The sequence below is a fragment of the Eulemur rufifrons genome, chromosome 13 (assembly GCF_041146395.1).
Source record: "Eulemur rufifrons isolate Redbay chromosome 13, OSU_ERuf_1, whole genome shotgun sequence".
NCBI classification, from domain to species: domain Eukaryota; kingdom Metazoa; phylum Chordata; class Mammalia; order Primates; family Lemuridae; genus Eulemur; species Eulemur rufifrons.
The window spans coordinates 10,712,752-10,738,984 of record NC_090995.1 but is presented as its reverse complement, the minus strand read 5'-3'; the positions used below and the strand labels follow the sequence as shown (position 1 = coordinate 10,738,984).

General features: G+C 38.0%; 1 protein-coding gene across 2 annotated transcripts; it reads left to right on the top strand.

Annotated features, from left to right (window-relative positions):
- The first annotated feature begins 1,134 nt into the window (after nt 1-1,134).
- NUDT9 (nudix hydrolase 9) lies at nt 1,135-26,233 on the top strand. Of its 2 annotated transcripts, XM_069485523.1 has the most exons (8): nt 1,135-1,523; nt 8,761-9,000; nt 10,843-10,938; nt 14,336-14,422; nt 18,225-18,336; nt 20,062-20,208; nt 21,010-21,094; nt 24,909-26,233. In XM_069485523.1, exons 1-8 carry the CDS (start codon nt 1,417-1,419, stop codon nt 25,085-25,087), a joined length of 1,053 nt encoding a protein of 350 aa, XP_069341624.1. In that variant the 5' UTR covers nt 1,135-1,416; the 3' UTR covers nt 25,088-26,233. The 2 variants fall into 2 exon arrangements, with proteins under 2 accessions (XP_069341624.1, XP_069341626.1); XM_069485525.1 differs by lacking the exon at nt 10,843-10,938.

Genomic DNA, 26,233 nt, shown 5'->3' with positions numbered 1-26,233 from the left:
CCACATCAATAAGATAATGAATATAAAAGATGTAAGCCAGATTACAGACTACTTTGGACAATCTCGGTTTCCAACTTTCAGTTTGGCTAATTTTTGCCTTTTGAGTTTATTGTCCGGGGTGTTGCCCTCTGTTCCCATAATAGAATAGTAGCTTCTCCTCCCATAGATATAGTAGGGTAAAAGTGACAGTAAGGAATATGTAACAGAGGGCATAGCCTACAAAAGAAAAAAAAAAAAAAGGCAAAAATGTTTTGTCTCTTTAAAACTTCTCCCACTCCTTTTGGAGAACTAAAACCTTCCTCCCTGGCCTGCATCAGGCCAGCGGTCCGGAGGAGCAGGAGAATGTCCTTTGCTCTTTGTGTTACAGGGCATGACTCAAGGGACCTTTTCCGTCTGCTGGCTGAGATGGGACAGACTGAGATTGGACCACGATTAGAATCATCGACTGTAGCTGAATAGCCTAGAACCGAAAACCCTGCCTTTAAAAGCTCTGTATTTCTGCTTATGATTAGGATGATGGCATTTCAGGCAGGAGTCTCCATCCTCCTCATTTGCCAGCAAATTAATAAACTCCGCTTTCCTTCTCCTCAAACCACTTGTCCTGCTGCTTCTGACGAGGCCTTGGGCACAAGCGCTGAACTTCCGGTAACATTCCCGCTCCAGGCCGCGTGCCTATTTCACAACTTCACTTCCTCATAGCTTTCCAAGAGCCACACCTGGCAAAGCCTTGTGAAAATCAGCAATTGTAACAAACACGTTGGTTTAAAAAAGAGAGAGAGAGAGAGAGAGAGAGAGAGAAGTGCCTCAAGATGCAAAGACTCAATGTCTCTTGGCTACTTCCTCTTCGTGTAACCATGTATTATTCAAGAAATGACTAGGTTCTATAACCCCTTCCTGCTTAAGAAAAACCACACTTTTCTCAAATCCCATTTCTCTCCTGTTTTCTTCCCTGCCGGTTCCTTTTCCCTTTCACGGTTTCTTAGCTCTAGGACCGCCTCGTTCTTTCCCTCAGCCGTGCCCCAAGTACGCCTGCGCACATTGCGAAGGCCGAAAAGGAAGGCGCTACGAATGGCACGACCTTTGTTTTGCGGCGCGGCCGTAAAGCGTCGTCACGCTCCGGGGTTGTCACGGCGCCTGGGTTGCAGTTCCCGGCACCTGACGCTGGGAGCGTGGGTGTCACGTGCTTGTTTGGACTTCCTCGTTGCACCGGGGAAAGCGTTTGGTATTTTGAGTGGGGTTTTTGGTCTGTGTGTGTTTAGAGGTAGATGCCCCTGCTCCGTTTCGGGAACGGGAGGGCGGCCGGGTCCTAGTGCCGGTTGGATGGCCGGGGCCCCGGTCGCTGAGCTGTAGGGTGGGCGGAGACTGAGGCCCAAGCTAACGGTGACCTAGTTCCGCGAAGCCGCCCACGGGGCGCTGATGGCTGGACGCTTCCTGGGAAAGGCTTTAGCCACTGTGTCTGTCTCTGTGGCCTTGGCCTGTGTGACTGTCAGGTCCTCGGGCTGTCGCAGCATCCCCGCCTACAGGTATTACCCCTGCTGGTGCTGGCTCCTGGTGCCGACTTTGGATTGGGGGTGGGAACCAGGTTCCTTTCCGGCGGATTCCGTAGGCTTTGCTTGCGTCCCGCATTTTTATAACCATATACAAGTTTTTAGAAAGGCTCCAAAATGTCCTGTCTGCTTTTTGAGAAAAACTAGTGGCAGGAGCCTTACTTGACCTTGAGTTTAAAATCTGCCATCCTCCATAAGTCACCAACATTATCATGCCAGTTTAAATAGCACTTGTTTGGGGTAGTGTTATCCCCTGGCACTTTTTTCTGGTCAGCACTTAAAACATTATTAAAATTAATATATATACAGAGTTTAAAAATTTAGGGATTTATAGTATCTCACACTGCCTCCTTCTGTTCTTCCCTTGTGCAGTTTTTATTCTTTGAGTCAGTGAACACTGTCCTAGATGCAGCCCCCTTTTATTTTCCTATTTTATGTATATAAACAGTCTTTTGAATATATAAAGGTAATAATTAGAGTAAAAAGTTATCTATTTCCTGAATTAATCTGTTTACTATTGGTCTATTATTCTGTTACTTTTTGGTCCTTTTTCCTTGTTTTTGTGCTTTTTCTCAGACTTCAAATGGACACTGGTTAGATATTTACATTTTGTTGAATATAAGTAATAGGCTTTGTTTGCTCTACACGAGAGGGCTAATTGACTATTGGCTCTTTTGTACCAGGTCGCCTAGACTGGAAGGTGTCTGTTGAGAATGTGTGAGCAGGGACCAGGTGGATAGGCTGGGAACCCTCCTTTTGCCTGAGGCTTTACAGTGGTGGTGCAGCAGCTTCTCCTGAGTATTGCTGCCTTAACTTTATTTCCTCAGCGTGGATTGTAAAGTTAGTAAGCCCAAGTTTCTGCTAGGTTCTCTAACACCAGTAATCACAGTGGGGGTCCCGGCCCTTCCCTTTTGAAAAAACTTTATACTTTTATCCTGGGGCAAACATAACCATTGCAGGCTTTTTGTTTGGAGGGTGGAGAGGGAGGAAGACTGACTGATTTCCATGTTACTGTTCCACTGCAATTTACAACCTTTGGGCCCACTGACTTTAAGCTTGAAACCTCTCTAGCTCTTTTAGGAGTGGCACCTTTCTGTCACTCTTTTGTGCATAATTTGTTCTACTCTGGTTTGTAGGTCAGTATGATTGCATCCATTTTCCATCTTTCTGAAATTGGTTAAAATCTTATCACCGGGGGCATCCTGTTTGCTTCTGTGGATTTTATTTCCTTTTATACAACTTTATCTTCTTTCGGTGGGATTTGGGGAGGGACGGAATACACATATGTGCTCTCTGGAAGTCACTAATGCAATTTCTGTTAAATGCCGCTAGAACAATGTAAAGCTGGTTGGCAGTTATTCTTCGATGAGGCAGGTATATCCGGAACCAGAGACTGTGCTCTGGTTTGGAAGAAGTCAAAAGTTAAGCCAACAACTATGTACTGAGTACCTGGTATTTAACACTGCAAAACATCCTGGGATAAACAAAATAAATGTATTGCTGGGAATTTTACCACTTGTTAATAATCTGGGCAAATCTGGAAAGTGATAGTTTTGCAGTTAGTTTCTGTGATCTGACTAGATAATTTCAAACATCGATTTTCTAGAAAAAAGTTAGTATATAAAGATATAGTGAGTGCTTCTAAATTTCCCAACAGGATCAATCAGCAGCATGTGTGGAGAGTATTGTATATTTTATTCCTGTAAATACATAAAACATTTGTGTGAGCAAAAAATGAAGTGGAGATAGTATAGCGTAGTGTTAATAGCTAGGAATTCTGAGCCAGCTTGCCTATTAGTTGTGTCACGTTGGTAAACTTATTTAGCCTCTCAGGACCTTAATGTTCTTATTTCTAAAAGAAGGATGATAGTACCTAAATTCAAGAGTTGTGAGGATCAAGTGAGTTAATGTATTACTGTGCTTAGAACAGTGTATTCCACAAAGCAAGCACTATGTACATTTAGCTATGATTATGACATTATGATTATTGCAAAGTTTATTTCAAAGCATCATGTCAGTATTGCATTTCTTCAAGTTTGCCAGTCTTAGGAATTGGGTTTTGCTTTGTAAAATGAACTTTATCAGCTACTTAATTTCCATCAGTCACACCAAATATATATCTTGCACTTATTTAATGATACAATAAAAGTCTAGGCTGTATACATGTATAAGTATTCTTGTTCTGATACCTTTCAGTGTATTACATTTAAACAGCAGATACAAATAGCAGCATTAGCACTTCTTGATGTGATAAGATGTATAGTTTGATTTTTTGCTGTTTTTCTTGCCAAATTAAATTTGTTTTAGAAAAGTAAACATTGAGATGTGTACGTTTCTCTTGTCAGAGTGCGTAGCAGATTTGTGGAATTCCACATACTTCTTATTGCTAAATCAGTGTACAAAGAGCCTCCAGTTACTTAAAAACCAGTTTTGGTGCTTGGTTGGGAGAGAGTGGAACAACATTGTTGTTTCCTATTGGACATTTAATTAATGGCCTTGACTTTTCCTTGCCCTACTCCCAAACCCTGAAACATAACTCATTTTGTAATGGAATTCAGATAGAGACTAGGGCTCCATATTGTTAAAATTTTGCTTTTTAAAATGCATGCCTAAAATCTGTTTGTTAATTTTGATAAATACGTGTGTTTCATATCTGTTCATTTTTATTGAGTATGGGTTTAGGTTGAGTGAGGAAGACCTTATTTTCAGAATATTTATTATTTGGATTGCCAGAATTGGCAACTGAGGCAAGCAAGTCATCATAACATGAAAGTAATGAATTAACCCACCACTTTTAATAAAGTTAGTCACAACTCACTTATCCTTTCATCTTACATTACTGTTCAGTCCCTTTGGGGATATTAATTTCTTTATTGGTCAGGCTTTCCCTGAGTTTTGAGTGTTTGACAATATTTTACACCTGTAAAGTGAGTGCAAAATGAAATAGAAATTGTTTCAAAGCCTTTAAATGTGATGAAAGAGAACAACTTGATTAGCACATGAAGACACTAGAATAAGAAAGAATTAAGCCATTTAAAAATCAGAGAAGAGAAGACAGTTTGGCAGTTTCTTACAAAGCAAAACATACTCTAATCATGACCCAGCAATCACACTCTTTGGTATTTAACAGATGAATCGAAAACTTAATATCCACACAAAAACCTGCACACAGATGTTTTAAGCAACTTTATTCATAATTGCCAAAACTTAGAAACAACCAAGATGTCCTTCAATAGGTAAATGGGTAAATAAACTATGGTACATCCAGACAATGGAATATTATTTCGTGCTAAAAAGAAATGAGCTATGAAGCCATGAAAAGACGTGGAGGAGGCTTAAATGTTCATTAGTAAGTGAAACAAGCCCATCTGGAAAAGCTGTATGATTCCAGCTATATGACATTCCTGAAGGTACAGCTATGGAGATAATAAAATGACCAGTGGTTGCCAAGGAGGGGGAGAGGGGAAAGGATGAATTGAGGTAGCCCAGAGGAATTTAAAAATGGACTTTATTTTTTAGAGCAGTTTTAGGTTCATAGCAAAATGGAGTGGAAGATAGAGATTTCCCATATACCTCCTGCCCCCATACCATACATGCATTGCCTTCCCCATTACCAATAACCCTGTCAGAGAGGTGCATTCATTACAATTGAGCCTACATTGGCACATCATTTTCACCCCAAGTCCCATAGCCTACATTAGGGTTCACTCTTGGTATTGTATTCTGGGTTTGGATATGTGTATAATGACATGAATCCGCCATTATAGAATTGTACGCAAATCACTCTCTCTGCCTTTAGAGCATGGCAGTGAAACTATTCTGTATGAAACTATAATGGTGAATACATTGTATATACTGTGTACATTGAGGAGGTGTAGTAGGCAGTCCTTGTAGGTCAGGTTAAGAAGACTTTTAATTTTTTTTAAATAAAGCTTTCTATACAAATATAATTAATTTGATCTAAATGCATGTATTTCATCACTTCATTCATACTTCCCTTTTTTCTCCTTTTCTCTCTCCCCTTCTCCCCATCTTTGCCGCCACCTTCTTCTCTTTCCTCTCACCTTTCCCTTTTTCTTTCTTGACCCCCACTTTCCTCCTGCCTCCCCTTTTCCTTCCCCTTTCTTTTCCCTCTTCTTTTCCCTCTCCCTCCGCTCCCCTCCTTTCCCCCTTTCTACCTCTACCCCCATCAGCACCTTATCCTCTAACCCGTGTTAAGAACTAGATGATAGGGATCCTTCTGTAGTTTCCCCCATGCTCGCATAGTAAAGAGTATGGACATTTGTGGTAGCAGAAAAATGGCCCCTTAAAAATGTCCACATTCTAATCCCCGGAACATGTGGATACGTTGCCTTACGTAGCAAAAAGAGACTTTGCAGGTGTGTTTAAGGTTAAGGACTTTTGAGATGGGGAGAGCATTCTGGATTATCCAGGTGCACCTGATTTAATCAAGAGTTAAAAAAAAAAAATGACCAGGCTGTGGTCAGAGAAAGATATAAGTGGTGAGAAAAAGATATGGCTACTAAAAAAGGGTCGGAGAATCAACGTTGCTGGGTTAGACACTGATGGAAGAGGCCCATGAGCCACAGTGGGGGGGGGGGGGGTGCCCTCTAGAAGCTGGGAAAGAAAGGGAACAGATTCTTCTCCAGAGCCTCCAGAAAGGAACCCGGCCCTGCTGACATACGGGCTTTAGCCCAGTGAGACACATTCTGGACTTCTAACCTACAGAATCATAATAAATTTGTGTTGTTTTAAGTCACTGAGTTTCTGGTAATTTGTTATGGCAGCAACAGAATACTAATACCATATATACATACTCTTAAATGTATATTCTTATTTTTGTCATTTATAAATAAATTGTCTTCATAAGAATGTCGTATACACTTTTGTGAATCTAGCTTTTTTTTCTAGTAGAACCTTATGAAAATATTGACAAATTGCTTGATGTCCTTTTTTTTTTTTTTTTTTTTTTTGAGATAGAGTGTTGCTCTGTCGCCTGGGCTACAGTGCCGTGGCGTCAGCCTAGCTCACAGCATCCTCAAACTCCTGGGCTCAAGTGATCCTCCTGCCTCAGCCTCCTGAGTAGCTGGGACTATAGGTGCACGCCACCATGCCTGGCTAATTTTTTCTATTTTTAGTAGAGACGGGTCCTGCTCTTAGGCTGGTTTCGAACTCCTGAGTTCAAGCAATCCTCTCACCTCGGCCTCCCAGAGTGCTAGGATTACAGGTGTGAGCCACCGCGTCTGGCCAATGTCATTATTTTTAATAGTAAATTTCTCCACATCCTAGTCAGTATTTATTTTCTTTTTTATTTTCTTTTGATAGTAGCCTTCCTAATGGAAGTGAGATGATATCTTAGTGTGGTTTTGATTTACATTTTTCTAATGACTATATTGAGCATCTTTTCGTGTACTTATTGACCATTTGTATATCATCTTTAGAGAAATGTCTATTCAAGTCCTTTGCCTATTTTTAAGTTGGGTATTTTTTGTTGAGTTGTAGGAGTTCTTTATACATTCTAGATGTTAAGCAACCCCCTATCAGACAGAAGATTTCCAAGGGTTTTCTCCTATTCCATGTGTTGTTTTTTCACTCTGTTGTGTGTTTCGATGCAGTTCAATATTATCTATTTTTTGTTTTGTGTCTTTGGTGTCATATCCAAGAAATTGCCAAATTCAGTGTATCTAGATACTTTTTTTTTAAAAATCATCTTTTAAAATTATTTATATGTTATAAATATATTATTTATAGCATTCAAGCTTTAGCACTTCTTCTGCAATGTGTGTTTTTTCCTTTACAGTTCAGGAGCCAAACCCGGATCATTGATTGTATTTAGTTGTCATGTCTGTTTGGTCCTTGTCTATCTGGAAGGGTCCTTGCATCTTTCTCTGTCATTCATGACCATGCCTGTTTAGAGAGTACCGACCTTTATTCTGTAAGATGCCGCCTAAACTGTGTGTCCTCATGTCCAGATTCAGAGATCAGGTCACATGTTCTTGGCAGGAAGACCTCAGAAATGTTTGTGTTCACTTCTTTTTTTTTTTTTTTTTTTGAGACAGAGTCTCACTTTGTTGCCCAGGCTAGAGTGAGTGCCGTGGCGTCAGCCTAGCTCACAGCAACCTCAAACTCCTGGGCTCAAGCGATCCTCCTGTCTCAGCCTCCCGAGTAGTTGGGACTACAGGCATGCACCACCATGCCCGGCTAATTTTTTCTATATATATTTTTAGCTGTCCATATAATTTCTTTCTATTTTTAGTAGAGATGGGGTCTCGCTCTTGCTCAGGCTGGTCTCGAACTCCTGAGCTCAAACGATCCGCCCACCTCGGCCTCCCAGAGTGCTAGGATTACAGGCGTGAGCCACCGTGCCCGGCCCTGTGTTCACTTCTTAGTGCGTGATATCAGGAGGCACAAGATGTTGGCTTACTCTGTCACCTGCTCACGGTGGTGTTTGTCCTATCAACCATTTGTCTCAAGAAGGGCAAATTGACGGGTATTACGAGAGCAGAGGAAAGGAGCTGTCACCATTTTACCATGTTCTCAGAATCTCCTTTTCCACTTTATATGTTCTAATTTGGGGTCATCAGGAATTTGCATTTTTATTTTAAGAATAAAGAGAAGCCATTTAACTTTTAGGCAAGAGGAGACACGGAAAGTTTTTGTGTATGCCGCGAGGTTAGGATGAAGATTTTTCTTTTGCATATGCTATCCAATTATTTCATGCCTCTTAATTTTATTCAAATTTTGCTCTAAAGTTTACAGTTTGTGTATTTGTCACTATTTTTTTGTACTATTTTTGCCATACGTTTTACACATGTATATTAGACTATAGATGGTTTTTAAAAAACTTCCTTGCTCATGTAGACTTAAACAGCTTTCTTTTACATTTGTTTTTATGGTTAAGTTTTCATAACAAACTTCCCCTTCCACAACAGATAACACAAAAGTAAGCTTGTGTCCTTTTTTCACCACTAAAATAAATTCAGTGAGCAGGCACTGATTAATAAGATTTAGCTCTATTTTTTAAATTTTTATATTTTAAAATAATCTCTCACAGATGTTGGACCTTTCTACTAATGTCCATCAAATTTGGATTTTCTGATTTTTAAAAGTTTTCAAAATTGAGAAGTATGTTTTTGGGTCTTTGAATTGGGTTCTTTAATTAATATATTTTTGATATTTATGTAAAACTTTTTTCCTTTTTTCCCCTCTCCAGAAACTCATTCTCATCCTGTTGGTTTCATCTTAATACCGGCACCATGTCTGGTTCTAATGGTTCCAAAGACAATTCCCACAACAAGGCCCGGACATCTCCTTACCCAGGTTCAAAGGTTGAACGAAGCCAGGTTCCTAATGAGAAGGTGGGCTGGCTTGTTGAGTGGCAAGACTATAACCCTGTGGAATACACTGCAGTCTCTGTTTTGGCTGGACCCAGGTGGGCAGATCCTCAGATCAGGTGAGCAGATAAACTGGCACGAGCCGGTTGTGTAAGACTTTGTAGACGGTGTAAGACTTTTAGAGACAGTAATGGTTGTATTTGTAAGTTATCTTTTTGACACCTGAAAAGTCATTTTTATCTATGCTTTACTGTGTTATAGCTCAGTTTCCACATTTGCTTGAATTCGTGCCAACACTAAACAGTTTTTTTTTTTTTGTTTTTTTAATTCTTTTGGGGGCTTTATGAGGATCCTTCCAAATAGGTAAATTTATTTTGATTTGAAATGATAGCTGTTTGTTTGGAAATAGCAGCTAGTAGTATCTGTTTTCATGAGTTCTGTTTGGATTATCAATAGAACATCTTTTGTGGTTATTTTCCAAGATAGCTAGACTTGTATTTGAGCATTTTTCAGAAAGTTTTTCCAGGTTACTAAGAACAGAAAGATGATAAAATTAGATCAGTGTGAGAAAATAGAAAAGGGACAGATAAAGGAGAGAGAGAGAGAGAGAGAATAAAGAAGGGGCTCTCACTAAATTCATAGAAATGCTATATTGATTCACTTTTTATGATGTTTCTTTTATTTTTCCAGCTTTATTGATGTATATTAACAAATAAAAATTATTTAAATTTAAGATATACAATATATTTTAATATATATAAACCTTGTGATTACCATAACCAAGCTAATTAATATACCTATTATGTTATATAGTTACCTTTTATTTGATGGTGAGAACATTTCAGATCTCCTCTCAGCAAGTTTCAAGTATACAATACAGTATTATTAACTGTAGTCACCACACTGTACATTTAGATCTTTAGAACTTACTCATTTTGCATAAGTGAAATTTTGTACCCTTTGACCAACATCTCTCCATCCCCCCTTGTGTTCCATTTAATAATAAATATAATGATAGAGATTTTTAATGTATTAACCATGAGCTAGGTACTGTACTAAATGCTTTTTATAAGTATTATTTTGTTTTATTCTTATAACCATCCTGGATAGCAGACACAGTTATCTCTATAGGAAAAAAAACAACAAAATGGAAGCACAGAAAGTTTACCCTTTGCTTATGGTCACAGAGCTAGTAGATGGTATAGCTTGAATTTGAACTCATTCTGACTTCAGAATTCATTCTCTTAACCACTCTGCAGAGATTTTATAATGGTGAGGAAAGTAGTTTAGTTATATCTATTTTAAAAATATTTTTGTTGAGGCATGATATAATTGTAGTACAGTACACATGTCTCAAGTGTGCACTTATAGCTCGGTAAAATTTTATGTTTATATAGCTCTGTAACCACCACTCAGATCAAGATCTAGAACATATCCAGCATATTATGTCTATTTGTAAATCTATATAATATTTGTCATGCAGTTTGTGAGGGTAAACTCACTGTTTTGTGAGTTGTCTTTTATTGTTAATCAGTGTACATTTGAAGAAACTTAAATTACTTTGAAACAGTAGAAGCATGAAGATCTCAGAAGGAATCTTATTTTTGGAACCACATGGGAACCATAATGTACCCGCAGACAATTCCTTCTTGTTAATAGTAATGTAGACTTTTTTTGGTAGCATGTAGGAAGAGCTCCAATTCTGCCAGTAGTCCCTTCCAGAGGAGTTGATAAATCTAGTAAGAATATACATCTTTGTATTCTAAGATATTTTGATTAAAAAGTTTTTTTTCCTTAGAAATTCTTTTGAAGGAATAAGATGGATTTATACATGAAAACTAGCCCTTAAAAATTTGCTGTTTCAGGAATACTGCTTATGAATGAGAGATCGACTTGCATTGTTAAGCTGTTGGTAGCTTTGAATCATTCTTTCTTATTTTGCATTGGTATTCTCATTCCAGTGAACGTAACTTTTCTCCCAAGTTTAACGAAAAGGATGGGCATATTGAGCGAAAGAGCCAGAATGGCCTGTATGAGATCGAAAATGGAAGACCTAGGTAGGTGCCGGGAATGGAACATCTTACAACAATGGGTCTTCGAAAGGTTGGAAAGACAGTTAACATTTATAAAATGCTTATATGTGTATACAAGAACTTATGTATGTGATCTAATTAAATCTTCACAATAACCCTGCAGGTGGATATTTTTAGTTCCATTTTACAGATAAGAGAGTGTAAGTGTTTGCATAGAGCTAGCGATACAACTAGCAAGCGGCGGAGGCAGATTTGAATGCACCTTTCTGTAACTCCACCTTAAAGGTAGAAATTATTAATTGAATAAAGGAACAGAGAAAGGACTAAATATTATATGTTCAGTAATTATTTATTAAATGCTATAGTGTCTTTTTAAAATTTGTGTAAATTTAGTGGGTTCAAGTGCAAATCTATTCAATGGATATATTGTGTAGTGGTGAAGTCTGAGCCTTTGGCGGATCCTTCGCCCGAATAGTGTGCCTTGTATCCATTAAATAATTTCTCAACACCCATCTCCTTTCTGCCCTCCCACCTTTCCAAGTCTCCAGTGTCTATTATTCCACTCTCTATGTCCATGTGGACACACTGCTCAGCTCCCACTTACAAGTGAGAACATGTGGTATTTGACTTTCTGTTTCTTGAGTTGTTTCCCTTAATATAATGGCCTCCAGTTCCATCCAGGTTGCTGCAAAAGACATGATTTTATTCTTTTTGATGGCTGCGTAGTATTCCATTGTGTATATATACCACATTTTTTTTTATCTTATCATCTGTTGATGGACACTTAGGTTGATTCCATATCTTTGCTATTGTGAATAGTGCTGCGATAAATATACGAATACTGTTATCTTTTTGATATAATGATTTCTTTTTCCTTTGGGTGGAAATTGCTGGATCAAAGGGTAGTTCTATTTTTAGTTCTATAAGTCTCCGTACTGTTTTCCATAGAGGTTGTACTAATTTACAGTCCAACTAACAGTATGTAACCTTTCCTTTTTCTCCACTTCCTTGCCAACAGCTGTTATTTTTTGACTTTTTAATAATGGTCATTCTGATTGCTGTAAGATGGTATCTCATTGTGGTTTTAATTGGCATTTTTCTAATGATTAGTGATGTTGAGCATTTTTTCATTTGTTGGCTATTTGTGTGTCTTTTGAAAAGTGTCTATTCATGTCCTTTGTGCCATATAGTGTTTTAAAGTAAGAATTTATCCAAATGTATAAGAGTAGAAATAAAATAATCCAGTAATTTAACATCCAGAGTCTTTCGGTACTTTTAAAAATGATTTTTCTACACAATTCCAAAATTATCTCTTTTCCTTAAGAAGACATTATAGAATTTAGGGAGACATATAAAAGTTGGCATGTTCCAAATAAAGTAAAAGGATCACAGATTTGTAATCATGTTTAGCACCTTATGAAAATGTTGCATTTTGAATTCTTAGTTCCTCTAAGTTACAGAGATGGTTAATGCTCCTCGAACCCCATCCTGACCCTCAGTTTTGTCAATTCTTTCTTTGGTCATAACTTACCTTTTTATGTTATTGAGTCAAGTCAAACTGTCCTTGCATTTGACTTATTTCTTAGGTTCTTTTTTGGGTAAAATATATGAAAAGACGTGTGTGTGCATATATATATATACACGCATGCACACACACACATTTTAAAAGAAAGCCAAGATAGATTGGTTTAGTCAAGACTCTTTGACTACTAGAAGCTAACTTTAGCTTGCCTGAGCAAGAAAGTGAAATTATTTTAAGGCTATAGGATTTTCTCAAGGACCTCAAAGCAGAAATGCAGCTAACTTTAGGAAAAAGTGGAATTGGAAATCCATTAGGACTCTCTCTTCCTCATCTCTGCTTTTCTCTACATGTTGGCTTCATTTTTCTCTCTCTGCAAACAACTTTCTCTGCTTCTCGGGCCATAGGATAGTCAGTATGTCCATTCCACAGTTTCTAGTTTATAAGTTATAGGCTTGGTCACCTATAAAAACTAACACTCTCTTTCTTAGTATTGGCTTTGGTCATTTGTGCTCAGGGGTGTGGGTACATGGAATAAGATATGGTTGGTGGCCACCCTACACCTCCTCCTGTGAATTCGAGGAGATTCTTGTCAGCTGGCCAGGTGTCTTGTCTTGTCTTTCTGTAAGTCTTGCTGAAATATATCTGAGTCTAGTACAAAACAACATAAACATTAATTCAGTTTTTTTTTTTTTTTTTTTTTTTTTTTTTTTTTTTTTTTGTTGAGACAGAGTCTCACTTTGTTGCCCAGGCTAGAGTGAGTGCCGTGGCGTCAGCTTAGCTCACAGCAACCTCAGACTCCTCGGCTTAAGCGATCCTACTGCCTCAGCCTCCCGAGTAGCTGGGACTACAGGCATGCGCCACCATGCCCGGCTAATTTTTTCTATATAGATTTTTAGTTGTCCATATAATGTCTTTCTATTTTTAGTAGAGACGGGGTCTCGCTCAGGCTGGTCTCGAACTCCTGACCTTGAGCGATCCACCCGCCTCGGCCTCCCAGAGTGCTAGGATTACAGGCGTGAGCCACCGCGCCCGGCCTAATTCAGTTTTAATGATAGTCACAGGGAAGAACAGAATAAAAAGAAATGGCTAACAGGGAGATTTTTGGGAAGTTGTTTATTTTCCCATAGTAGGGTGACAAAAGATAGAGCATATTTCATTAACTCTATCAAAAGATAGAATAGATAAGATTACAGATCAGGGCATTTTACTGATACGTAATGAAAGTTGAACATGTAAAGAATATTGACTGATATAAAATTACTTAGGCATGACTTTTTAACACTGGATTATGGCATTAGATTAAATAGTTGACATTTTTTAATAAAAGCTTTTGGTATACTTGAAATCTATGATATATTAAGTAATACTAATACATTTATTATATGCTACAAAATATATAATGCCGATCACAAAAATCCAGAAACCACTGAGAAAAATGGACTTAAACGTGTAACAGAAACAACTTTAGTGGGAAGGGTCATAGGAGAGTAAAGTAGGAAAGGAGAAAGATGGCAAAGGGAAGAGGAGGTGGGGGTATCCCAAAAGGTAAATGGTAATTGTTTTAGAGATAGATGATTTGATCATTTTGAGAGTTCAATCAGGTTCTAGTTTGAATTTAGGAATATAGATGAGAACTGAAGCAAATTCTTACATTGTAGAACCACTTTGGAAATGAGATCCTCCTCCTGGATCAAGTCCAAAGCTTAACACATGCACAAAAGAAAAATTAAATAACAGTATAATGACACATGTCATTTCAGTGCCAGATATGTGATAGCGTCCCTGATTGTGAGGAAATATTACTTTCTTCCTATTGCTTGTACTACCTTCTCTTGGGCCGTATTAAGTCGGGTTAAGAAAGATAAACACATTCAATGGATTTTATGTTTTTTTCCTCAGAAATCCTGCAGGACGGACGGGACTGGTCGGCCGGGGGCTTTTGGGGCGATGGGGCCCAAATCATGCTGCAGATCCCATCATAACCAGGCAAGAACCAGATAAAACATTCTAGCAGCAAAGAGCTAAGTGATGGGAAAAATACATATTATAGCCATGTGTGTGTATGTCTATATGTATGCTCATGTGTATATAAGCATGTGTATATGTGTGTGTACAGTCATGCATCACTTAACGATGAGGATACATTCTGAGAAATGCATTGTCAGGTGATTTCGTTGCTGTGCAAACATAGTAGAGTGGATGTACACAAACTTAGATGGTATAGCCTACTGCACACCTGGGCTACTACAGCCTGTGGCTCCTGGGCTAGACACCTGTACACTGTGTTACTGTACTGAATACCGTAGGCAGTTGTAACATAATAGCAAGTATTTGTATATGTAAACATAGAAAAGGTTCAGTAAAAATACAGTATAAAAGATAAAAAATGGTACAGCTGTACAGGGCACTTACCACGAATGGAGCTTGGAGGACAGGAAGTTGCTCTGAGTGAGTGAGTAGTGAGTGAATGTGAAGGCCGAGGTCATTGGGGTAGGCTATTGTAGACTTTATAAACACGGTACAGTTAGGCTATGCTAAATTCATAAAATTTTTTTTTTCTTCAATCATTAGCCTTAGGTTGCTGTAACTTTTTTACTTTATAAACTTTTAAATTTTTGTTAATTTTTGACCCTTTTCTAATATCCCTTAGCTTAAAACACAAACACATTGTTTAGCTGTACAAAAAATGTTTTCTTTTTTATATCTTTATGCTATAAGCTTTTTTCCCTTTTTAAAAATTATTGCTTTTCTTTACTTTTTAAACTTTTTAGTTAAAAACTAAGACAAAACGCACACATTAGCCTAGGCGTACACAGGATGAAGATCATCACTATTAACTATCTTCCCCCTCCACCTCATCTTGTCCCACTGGAAGGTCTTCAGGGGCAATAACACACATGGAACTGTCACCTCCTACGATGACAATGCCTTCTTCTGGATACCTCCTAAAGGACCTGCCTGAGGCTGTTTTACAGTTAACTTTTTTCTTTCTTTTTTTTTTTTTTTTTTTGAGACAGAGTCTCACTCTGCTACCCAGGCTAGAGTGAGTGCCGTGGCATCAGCCTAGCTCACAGCAACCTCAAACTCCTGAGCTCAAGCGATCCTCCTGTCTCAGCCTCCCGAGTAGCTGGGACTACAGGCATGCACCACCATGCCCGGCTAATTTTTTCTATGTATATTTTTAGCTGTCCATATAATTTCTTTCTATTTTTTTTTTTTTAGTAGAGGTGGGGTCTCGCTCTTGCTCAGGCTGGTCTCGAACTCCTGAGCTCAAACGATCCGCCCACCTCGGCCTCCCAGAGTGCTAGGATTACAGGCGTGAGCCACCGCGCCCGGCCAACTTTTTTCTTTATATGTAGGAGTACACTCTAAAATAACAATAAAAAGTATGGTATAGTAAATACATAAACCAGTAACAGTCATTTATTATCATCATCAGGTATTATGTACTGTTCATAATTGTATGTATTTTATACAATTTTATACAACTGGCAACGCAGTAGATTTATTTATACCAGTGATGAGTGATACAATGGGCTAGGATATGACAATGGCTATGACATCACTAGGTGAAAGGAGTTTTTTAGCTCCGTTGTATATGTGGTCTGTTATTGACTGAAATGTCCTTACGTGACACATGACTGTGTATATGTGTATACAAACACATGCTCCCTTATATACACATGTACCTACGCACACACATGTATAAATAACCTATATTTTAAAGGGACTTTGTGTAAAATTATAGTGATGTGATGTAAGTACAAAGCTGTAGTTTTATGTTATATAAGGTTAAGCATTATCTTAATTCTCTTTGAACATGTATTTATTTATTGAACATCTGTTTGTTTTTAGGCATTTTAGAGGATGTGTGAAAACATATAAGAATCGTAGGTTTTGGTTTTTTGTCATTGTAAAGCTATAGCCTCATTTGCAAGATGGAAAATATGAATTAAGAAAACATATCCGATATGATCACGTAATTTGGGTGATCCAGGATGCTTTAGAAGATTAGAAGATTGGATGTGAGGCATGACCATGGCAAACTGGAGCACCCAAGAAAGGCGTTGTAAAGGAGGTAGATTTGAGTTGAACTTGAATGTTGGGTAGGGAAACAGGAAGAGGCCTAAGACAAAGGTTTGTATTAATATCTGTTTGAGTATGGAGACCAGCTTGCTTGAAACAGAAGATACTAATACTTGCAGGAGCATAGTGGGTGATAAATGAAACTTAAAATTAATTTTTGTGCAGCTTTATTGTGGAGGATATTAAATGCCAAAGTTTAGGACTATGAACTGAAGCCATAGAAGGTTCCAGAACAGGAGAAAAGTATTCTTTTCCTGAGGCAAACCCATCTGGTAAGCCAACTCATTGTTCAGAAAGTCCGTTGCTGAGCGTGGTGAATCTGAACTAAGAAGGCAGGTGAATCTGATGTTTAGATTGCCTGAGCCATCTCCATAGGAATCATCTTTCCAATGCGGCTGGAAGGTTCTGTCATATTTGTCATCCTGTTTTATTTTTTTTTACTTTTAGGATTCACTGACCATCTCCCTCCTCACATGGCATTGTCACTTTCCTTCTTTAAATAGTACGGATATCTTCAATATTGTTACTTTTTTAGTTTTGATATTTTGGGGGCCTTCCTTTCTTCAGGGAGACTTGTTTTCCTCTGATCTGGGATATAATAATGATTTGATAGCTTAACTGTAAGAAGGCAGCTTATTTCCCTTATTTTCAAGTTTCTAGAAAAGACACTCACACCCAGCCAGTCTTATTTTCTTACTTGCCCTCTCAGCTCCCCAGCCAAAAGGGATCTTTATTCCACCCCAAATTTTACCTTCCATCCATCCATCTACCCACCTGCTTGTTTATTTACCATCAACCCACCTATCTATTCATCTACAATTCGCTTAGAACATTTATCGTGTAAACGAGATGGGAAAAGTGAACATATTCCTATGATGAACTTAGGTTAAAAATATTAATGGCAGTATCAGTTTCTTTCCAGTTTTGGTGAGGCTGGCTAAAGACAGGGAGGTGTGAAATGTTTGAAGCAGAAATGTGATGCAAGTAAGGGGACAAGAAGCAGAAAAGGGAAGCCGTAGTGGACAGTTAGCATCTAATTAGCTTATCTCTATCTATCTCTGGGAAAGAGGTAGTGATTAGAAAAAGTGTATTTTGCAATTAACGTTGCCTTCCTACTTTTTATAAAAGCATGTGCAATTCCATTCAAAATATAAAATTAAGGCTTGATTTTTTTTTTTTTGTTTATCAGAAGAGGGCAGAAAGATTGAGACGCATTGCTTTTGACATCAGCTAAACTGTATCATATTATCTACTTTTCTGATAACACCGGATGAACTGTAAAAAGCAAATATTACCAGGTCTTTTTCACTACCAGTAATTTTTAAAAAGGATCCTTGGACTTCAAAAAAAAAACAAAACTTTTACAACTCTTCCTTTTAAATTCTATTCCGCTGACAAACTTCTTTTTTTGATAGTGCTTTAAGAAGTAAAAAGATCTTATATCCTGAACTTTTGTTAGGGAGAATTAGTATCCTTTATGTAATGTATATATTTGTACTGGTTTGTTAACAGTGCTAAATATAGAATATTTCTAATAAAAAACAAGAGTTTTTTTTTTTTTTTGTAAAACTCACTGATTTGACGTAAATTTATATATACTCTGATATGAAGAAAAATATATCTTTATAACTTTGTCTCAAGCTTGAGATAGAACCTCAGCCTTGGATGTAAATCAGTTATGATTTCACATTACTATTCACAGGTGGAAAAGAGATAGCAGTGGAAATAAAATCACCCATCCTGTTTCTGGGAAACACATCCTCCAGTTTGTTGCAATAAAAAGGAAAGACTGTGGAGAATGGGCAATCCCAGGGGTGAGCATTACAAATAAATTAATGTTTAAGCTCTTGTTAGTTGTTTTACTTACTCCAGGGTTATCGTTTGTGGATCTTTTCTACTCCATGTATCTTCCATTCCTCCCCACATCAAGCAGTAATTCTTCTGTCTTTCATCCCTGCCACGAAGTGTCATTGTCAGGAACAAGTTTAGGATAATCCGAGGCTATTAGAATCTAAGTCTAGTTCTGATACCTTTGGGAAAGAACATAGACTTTGGAGTTCGATCTAGGCCTGTGTTCTGGCCTTTCCTCTTAACAACTGGGTGACATGGAGTTCAGGCCCTCATCTTTAAAACAAAGATATCTACCTCCCAAGGTTACTAGAGATAGCATATAAACACGTGGTATATAGTAGGCACTCATTAATGTGGGGTCCTGTCTCAGAACTTAACCCCTACTTCAAGCCCAAGGTAATATTTTTATCATTTTTTTTTATTGAATACTGATAAGTTTCGACATAACGAAAATGATAGGTTTTATTACATACTATTCCTCGTAGTTTTTAAAATTTCTATAATATCATCAAGAAGAATGTACTTTGTTGGCCTTTAGTTTGAATCTTTGCCAGTGGTATATTTGAAATGGCCTTTTAAAGTATATGTGTGTATGGTAGAGGATTTTATATTTTATGTTGTGCTGTGAAATAGAGATAGTTTGATGTGAAGATGACCCTTTATAAACATGCTGCTATGTGCAAGAATTTTTTTTCTTTGTAGAATAAAAATGGAAGAGACGTAAAGATCTCAGCTGAGTCCGATAAAAACTTAGGCTAATTTCTATGAGCCAAATAGAAGGCCTTCACTTATGCTGAGTACAATAGCATAATAGTGATTTCATCATAGGATCTTATATTTTTACTGTTATTTGAAATTCTTATCAAGCAGGGGACTGTTGTCATTGCTATTTTGAGAGTTACTCATCTAATCAGTGTATTTTGAGTATTTTTTGTCAGCTAATATTTTAGACATTGGGGATACGATGGAGCAACCGAAACAAACGTCTCTGTCTTTTGGTGCTCACATTCTAGTAGGAGAGACGGATATGATAAGACAAATAAATTAAATATATTGTCTGTTAGAAAGGGATAAGCATTAAGAAGGAAATGTGAACAAGGTAGGGGACTAGAAAGCATTGGAGAGTTCACAATTTTAGACAGGGAGGTTAGAGTCCCAGCCTCCCCGAGAAGATGACATTTGAGTAAAGACCTGAAGGAGGTAAATGAGTGAGCCACGTGGATATCTGGGGAGAAGCATCTTGGATAGAGGTCATGGCAGGTGCAAAGGCCCTGAGGTGGGAGGATGTCTGGCATGTCCTGGGAGTATTGAGGAGGTAGTGTGGCTGGAACAGAATGAACACTGAGGGAAGGATCAACTCGCTGTATTCTTTCTTGCCCCCAGCCCTTCTTTCCTTAGTTTGAGTTTGGAACATGCCAGGAAATTAGTTTGATGGGCTCAATTTGCCATAGACTAGCCTTGGACCAATGACCGTAGTGAAATATATAAGGTATCCTATATTGGCTGCTTCTACTAGAAACAGATGGTTTAGAGAAGAGCATGTCACAGAGGAATGGGGACATCACCCGGTAATGTTATGGGAAGATAAAATAATAAATGTCTGCTGTACCACTCAGCAAATATTTGTTGAATGAATCAAGGCTTACTACTTTTTTTTTTTTTTTTTTTTTTTTTAATGTAACTCTTAGGGGATGGTGGATCCAGGAGAAAAGATTAGTGCCACATTGAAAAGAGAATTTGGTGAGGAAGCTCTCAACTCCTTACAGAAATCTAGTGCTGAGAAGAGAGAAATAGAGGAACAGTTGCACAAACTCTTCAGCCAAGAGCATCTCGTGGTAAGAAATGGTCGTTCCTAGAAGGGATTTAGCCCTGTGGATTATGGAAAGTGAGTCAAAGAGCGCCTATGAATCTAGTAGCTCCTTCTCTAAATAAAACAGAATACTTGTATATTTGAAATATATTCCTAAAAACAAATTATAGATCTTCACCGTAAGTAGATTTCCATTTAAAGTTTTATAGCCCAACTTTAGTTCAATTGTATCATTTATTATATTAATAATGCTTTTTTCCTCTTACTTTTTCTTTACACTACATGTGAGCTAACATAGCAGACTATTTTCTTACATGCTGAGTACCCATTTAACAGAAAACCTTTTGCTTTTACATGAATTCACTCTTTCTGAAAGGATATTTACATTTTATTTTATTTTTTATTTTAGAGACAGAGTCTCACTCTGTTGCCCGGGCTAGAGTGCCATGGCATCAGCCTTGCTCACAGCAACCTCAAACTCCTGGGCTCAAGTGATCCTCCTGCCTCAGCCTCCCGAGTAGCTGGAACTACAGGCATGCGCCACCATGCCCGGCTAATTTTTCTATATATTTTTAGCTGTCCATATAATTTCTTTCTATTTTTAGTAGAGACGAGGGTCTCACTCTTGCTCAGGCTGGTCTCGAACTCTTGAGCTCAAACAATGCATCCACCTCGGCCTCCCAGAGTGCTAGGATTATAGGCATGAGCCACCGCACCCGGCCAGATATTTACATTTTATATGATGTTATACAGAGTGTTTCTGGTTGATGACCATTTAAGTCTCATGTCTGAAATTTTTAAAAAATCTGTCTCCTTTCAAACATAGATATATAAAGGGTATGTTGATGACCCTCGAAACACCGACAATGCGTGGATGGAGACAGAGGCTGTGAATTACCATGACGAAACAGGTAATTTTATATTCATGTTTATTAAACTGACTGAGATTAAAGGATCAATTTAAGCCACTAGCCAACTAGGGCATGATGAAATCTGGATTATTGTAGCATCTTAAGCCGATTAACTATTGATTTTTTTTGGATTGTATTTATATGAAAGCAAAATTATTGGTATTATTAATAAAAGAATACATAGAAGAAAGCTTCAAAAATGTTATCACCAGTGACTACATTTCTTTAATTCATTGATAAATAATGAAATTAAGGTTGAATTTATGGGCTAAAATTATGTGCTTTAAAATTGTCAGATTATTTGTGTAATATAATTCCATTTTTGTAAAACAAAAACAAGCAACTGGAGATCTGGGTAGACAGTATGGCAATGGTAAAGGAAATGAGATTTATATCTTACTGTTTGAAATATTTTTACAGTAAGCATGGACTGTCCAAACACAAAACAATACCAAAATAATTCCAAGTACTGCAAAAATTTTAAATGAGTGCTTTTTCTGGCCCACGGGTTTTAAAATTTCATGGGGAGAGTCAAATCTTTTATGATGAGAAGAGAAGGGAAATCTGCTATATTAAAAATGAATTTGATCCTAATTTACACATTGAATGGCTTCCCTTGAAACATTTTATTGTTAAATTGGATGACCTTTTAAGCATTTGTTTTCATCCGTAGCATAATAAAGTGAGGGTACCGTGTCAGAGAACTGAGTGCTTTTCTCTGAGCTATATAACCTTGTGCAAATCACTTTTCCTCGTGGACTCAGTTTTTTTCACTTAGAAAATGAGCTAAAACTAGAAGATCTGTCACTTCTCCCTTCTGTGCTTCTCCTCGTTGAACTTGGGGAAAACTCCCAGTACCATTTCCATTCGTTCTGTTTAACTACTCTAACCAAGACGGTGGAAGAGTTTATCTTTCTGGTTTCGAGAACTTAGGAGAAATATACAAGTGTAATTTAGAAGCAGGTCTGTACAACTGAAGTACTGATAAATTTGTTAGCTGTTTAGTTTTGAAGTTAAAAGCCATGACTGATCCTCCAGTGGTTGATTATATAGTTCATGGGTTGTTCATTGTTTTCACCCTATCTTTTTCTCTCTTTAAAGTTAAAAAAGTTCTGTTCTGATAATTCCAACATCTCTGCGGTATCTGAGTTTGGTTCTAATGCTTGCTTAGTCTCTTCAGACTGTGTTTTTTGCCTTTTAGCTTGCCTTGGAGTGTTTTTTTTTTGAAATCTGGCCATGATGTATTCAGTAAAACTGCAGTCCCTAAGCCCTGGGCCCCTGGCAGCACCAGTTGGTGGCCTGTTAGGACCGACTGGCATCACTGCCTGGGCTCTCTGCCTACCCACAGTGCCCCCACCCCTCCCAGGCTGTGGAAAAACTGTCTTGCCTGAAACCCGTCCCTGGTGCCAAAAAGGCTGGGGACCGCTGCAGTAAAGGGAACTAAGGCAAATAGTTCCTTAGTGTGAGGTTTGACGTTTACATTTATCTGCCTAGGAGTTAGGCTGTGTTTATTCTTTGCTATAGCTGTAGGTGTCAGAGGCTGAAAATCTCCTCTAGTGTTTTGGTTTTCGTCTTCCCTGTCATCTTTGGGTTTGCCTTGAGACTTTAAACATAAGGTCTGAAGTGTGCCCTTCTTGCCGTTGTCTTTCCTTTTATTATACAGGAGCCCTTTTGGTACGGTGGCAGATTCTGGGGGAAGGAGAATCGTAGGGGAAGCCTGTGGTTCGCTCTCAGTCTTGTAGTGAGCCTGTGATCCGGGCTGTGACCTTCACCAGTGCTTCCCAGCTTCCCCCCCCCACCTCCACGCAGACAGGGGGGAGACAGGAAAGCCAGAGGGGGCTAGAATTGGTGACTTCCTTTCCCCTGGATTGCTTAGACCTCGGTAACATAGTTTTCCTTGGCGGCAGAGTGCTCTCCCTGTATTTCAAAGTGGCTGCCATTCCAGAGTGTGCCCCATGACCTCAGTTCTCGGATGGATCTAAGGAGGATGGGAGTGATGACATCTGGTCTTTTTACACGTCAGACCAGACCTCTTTAAACTTTTTAGAATTGTGTCATACGTAATTTATTAGGTGACCAGAGGAGGAGTAAAAGAACCCTTCTTCAGACATTATTAGTCCTGATAGAGAACACGATGTCAGAGGAAGTTGTTGTTTAGATAATCAGATACTCAGTTTAACTTTTGGATTCAGGTTTACTTTTTAATTCTGTTTCTTCATTTGATGGTTGGATGTTGTAGTTGCAATGAAGATGCATGAAGAATTATCATTTTAGTGTTGGAATTCAGAAACTTGTGTACTAATAGATTAGTTCTTCTAAGAAGTAGCTTTATTATTTTGTTATTATAAAGGTAATTATTATAAAGGTAAATAATACGTGTTTATCGTAATTTAGTTAAAAAATAGATGATTGTAAAGAGGAAAAATGTAAAAAACACCAGTTATTTCATTACGCAAAGATAACCACTGTTAACATTTTGGTATGTCTTTTTCTTGACTTCCTATAGCTTTTTTTTTTTTTTAAATAAAATGAGCTTATACTGCACATTCTGTTTTGTTGCTTAATGTTTTCACTTAAAAATATATTATGATCTAAGTCACAGCAACAAATACAAAAAATAAAAAATATATTGACAGCTTTCCATGTCAGTTATAAAAATCTGCTTCGTTTATAATGACTATATATGAGAACATTTGTGTGTCTATACCATCATTTATTTAATCTATACCCTATTGATGGAAAGATTGGTTATGTCCATTAAAAAAAGTTTTAAGTACAGTATTTAAAAATATTTAAGTAATACTACCTTAAATTCTTTAATAGACTTGTTTTTTTATTTCTGTAGGATAAAATCAAAGTGGAATTGTTCTATTGTTTATTGTCTCTTCAGTGCCTAATACAGAGTCTGGTGAACATGGTGCACTCTGATATCTAGTGAATGAATGATCATCAAAGAGCATTTACTTTTTAAAAGCTCTTGATAAACATTGTCAAATTGTCCTACAGAAATAAGCTATTTACATTCCCGACAGTGATTGAGAGCACTTATTTTTAATTTTTGATAATTATAAATATTTCTTTTATTGTTTCTGGTTTACTGTCCTGCTTAGAAAAGTCCACTTACCTTAAGACTATGAAATGGGTCACCAATAATTTGTTTTAATTTTTACATTTAAATCTCTAATCCCTCTGGAATTGATTTTTTTTTTTTTTTTTTTTTGAGACAGAGTCTTGCTCTGTCACCCTGGCTAGAGTGCCGTGGCGTTAGCCTAGCTCTCAGCAACCTCAAACTCCTGGGCTCAAGTGATCCTCCTGCCTCAGCCTCCCAAGTAGCTGAGACTACAGGCATGCGCCACCATGCCCGGCTAATTTTTTCTATATATATTTTTAGCTGTCCAGATAATTTCTTTCTATTTTTAGTAGAGATGGGGGTCTCGCTCTTGCTCAGCCTGGTCTCGAACTCCCGAGCTCAAACAATGCACCCGCCTCGGCCTCCCAGAGCGCTAGGATTATAGGCGTGAGCCACCGCGCCCGGCCAGGAATTGATTTTGATAGAAGGTTTCATACTCATTTAATACACTCTCTCTGTTTGAAGGTTGATATTCTTGCTTTTTAAAGAGAAGAGCTTTCTTATTTGTATCTCTACCTAAAATTTAGGAACTTGGTTAAAATTTGGATATTTTGGAATCATCTAGTTTTTAATGATGCTTTAAGATTATTAAGTAAGAATACTTGAAGATATCAAGATACGTTGAAAAAGAAATGAAGAAGTGAATTTCTTTTTCTTTGATGCTGGTTTTTCTTTGGTAACCAGGTGAGATAATGGATAATCTTACCCTAGAGGCTGGAGATGATGCTGGAAAAGTGAGATGGGTTGACATCAGTGCTAAACTCAAGCTCTATGCGAGTCACTCTCAATTCATTAAACTTGTGGCAGAGAAACGAGATGCGCACTGGAGCGAGGACGCTGAGGCTGACTGTCGCGGGGTGTAGCTCGTGGTCTCCATAGGAGCACGTGCTGCAAGAAGGCAACATCGCACAACTTGTACTATAAAAGGGGCAAGGTAGGCCACTGGGCCTATTCGCTTCCAACACGATTTGCATTTAGAGGGTTTTGCATCAGAATAAAATTTAATAAATATGCTGAAATAGAACACTGAATTTTCAGCTTTCTGGTCAAAAGGAATGTAAATAGTCGTATTTTGTATGTATTCTATTTAAGCATGGCTTAAACGAAATTGAAACCACCAATGCTCTTGGAAGAATAAAGACAAATTCTTGATCAGCCATAACTTCTGTTTTCCATCTAGTTCTTGTTTGTCAATTCTTGTTCCCCACTAATCTTCTGGGGTCTGAAGGATGTTCCCGCCACATCGGGCTGCTTTAAGATGAGCACCACCATTGGATGTACAGTTTGATGTCAGATCCGATTTTTCTTTAAATTATTTGCCATTATGCTTTATATGATCTTGTTGGAGTAATACGACCTCGTCCAGGTGGACACGTGTGTCACATTCTGCCTAAAAATATGCATCGGAAAGTCCTGTGATATTAACTCCTGTCAACGTGAATTAGGGTTGGACTACAGCTGGGGCACCTGAAGAAAAAGCTTTTGGGGATTGGGACATGGTTTTTTCGTTTCTTCCGATGTTTGAAAAAGATAGTCAGCGTTCTCTGTAGCTAGAGAGTAGAACCGGGGTTAAGGTAAAACAAAATGTTTTTTTTGTTTTTTGTTTTGTCGATTTGACCTCAAAGCTCCGTTGTGATAAACCTGCATAGAACTGATAGGAGGCCTTTTTCCCCCCTAGTATGACTATAGGTTTTGCTGAGAGTCATCAGAATGTTTGATTTCAGTAGACCTCAAACCCCTCTGGAAGCATTATAGGGCTTAAGTATGGTATTAACTTTTATCATTATTATTATTGTTTCAGCATATTGTGGGGGTACAAAAGTTTAGGTTATGTATGTTGCGCTTGCTCCCCTAACCCTGGTATTAACTTTTAAAAGTCCATAAAATCCTTGTCCCGAGGGTTTGTAATAAAGGTATTTATATTTGATGAGGATAATGTGCTCGCTGAGTAAGAGGCTGGATGGCCTTCAGCACGAGTCAGCTTCTGCTTTTACTGTTTGGCAGGAAGA

What these genes read in the sequence shown, in the direction of transcription:
- NUDT9 (XM_069485523.1), top strand. Translation starts at nt 1,417, where the DNA reads ATGGCTGGACGCTTCCTGGGAAAGGCTTTAGCCACTGTGTCTGTCTCT. An exon ending in GCAGATCCCATCATAACCAG is followed by an intron (nt 14,423 to 18,224) that starts GCAAGAACCAGA and finishes TACTATTCACAG; the next exon opens with GTGGAAAAGAGATAGCAGTG. An exon ending in TCAGCCAAGAGCATCTCGTG is followed by an intron (nt 20,209 to 21,009) that starts GTAAGAAATGGT and finishes TTTCAAACATAG; the next exon opens with ATATATAAAGGGTATGTTGA.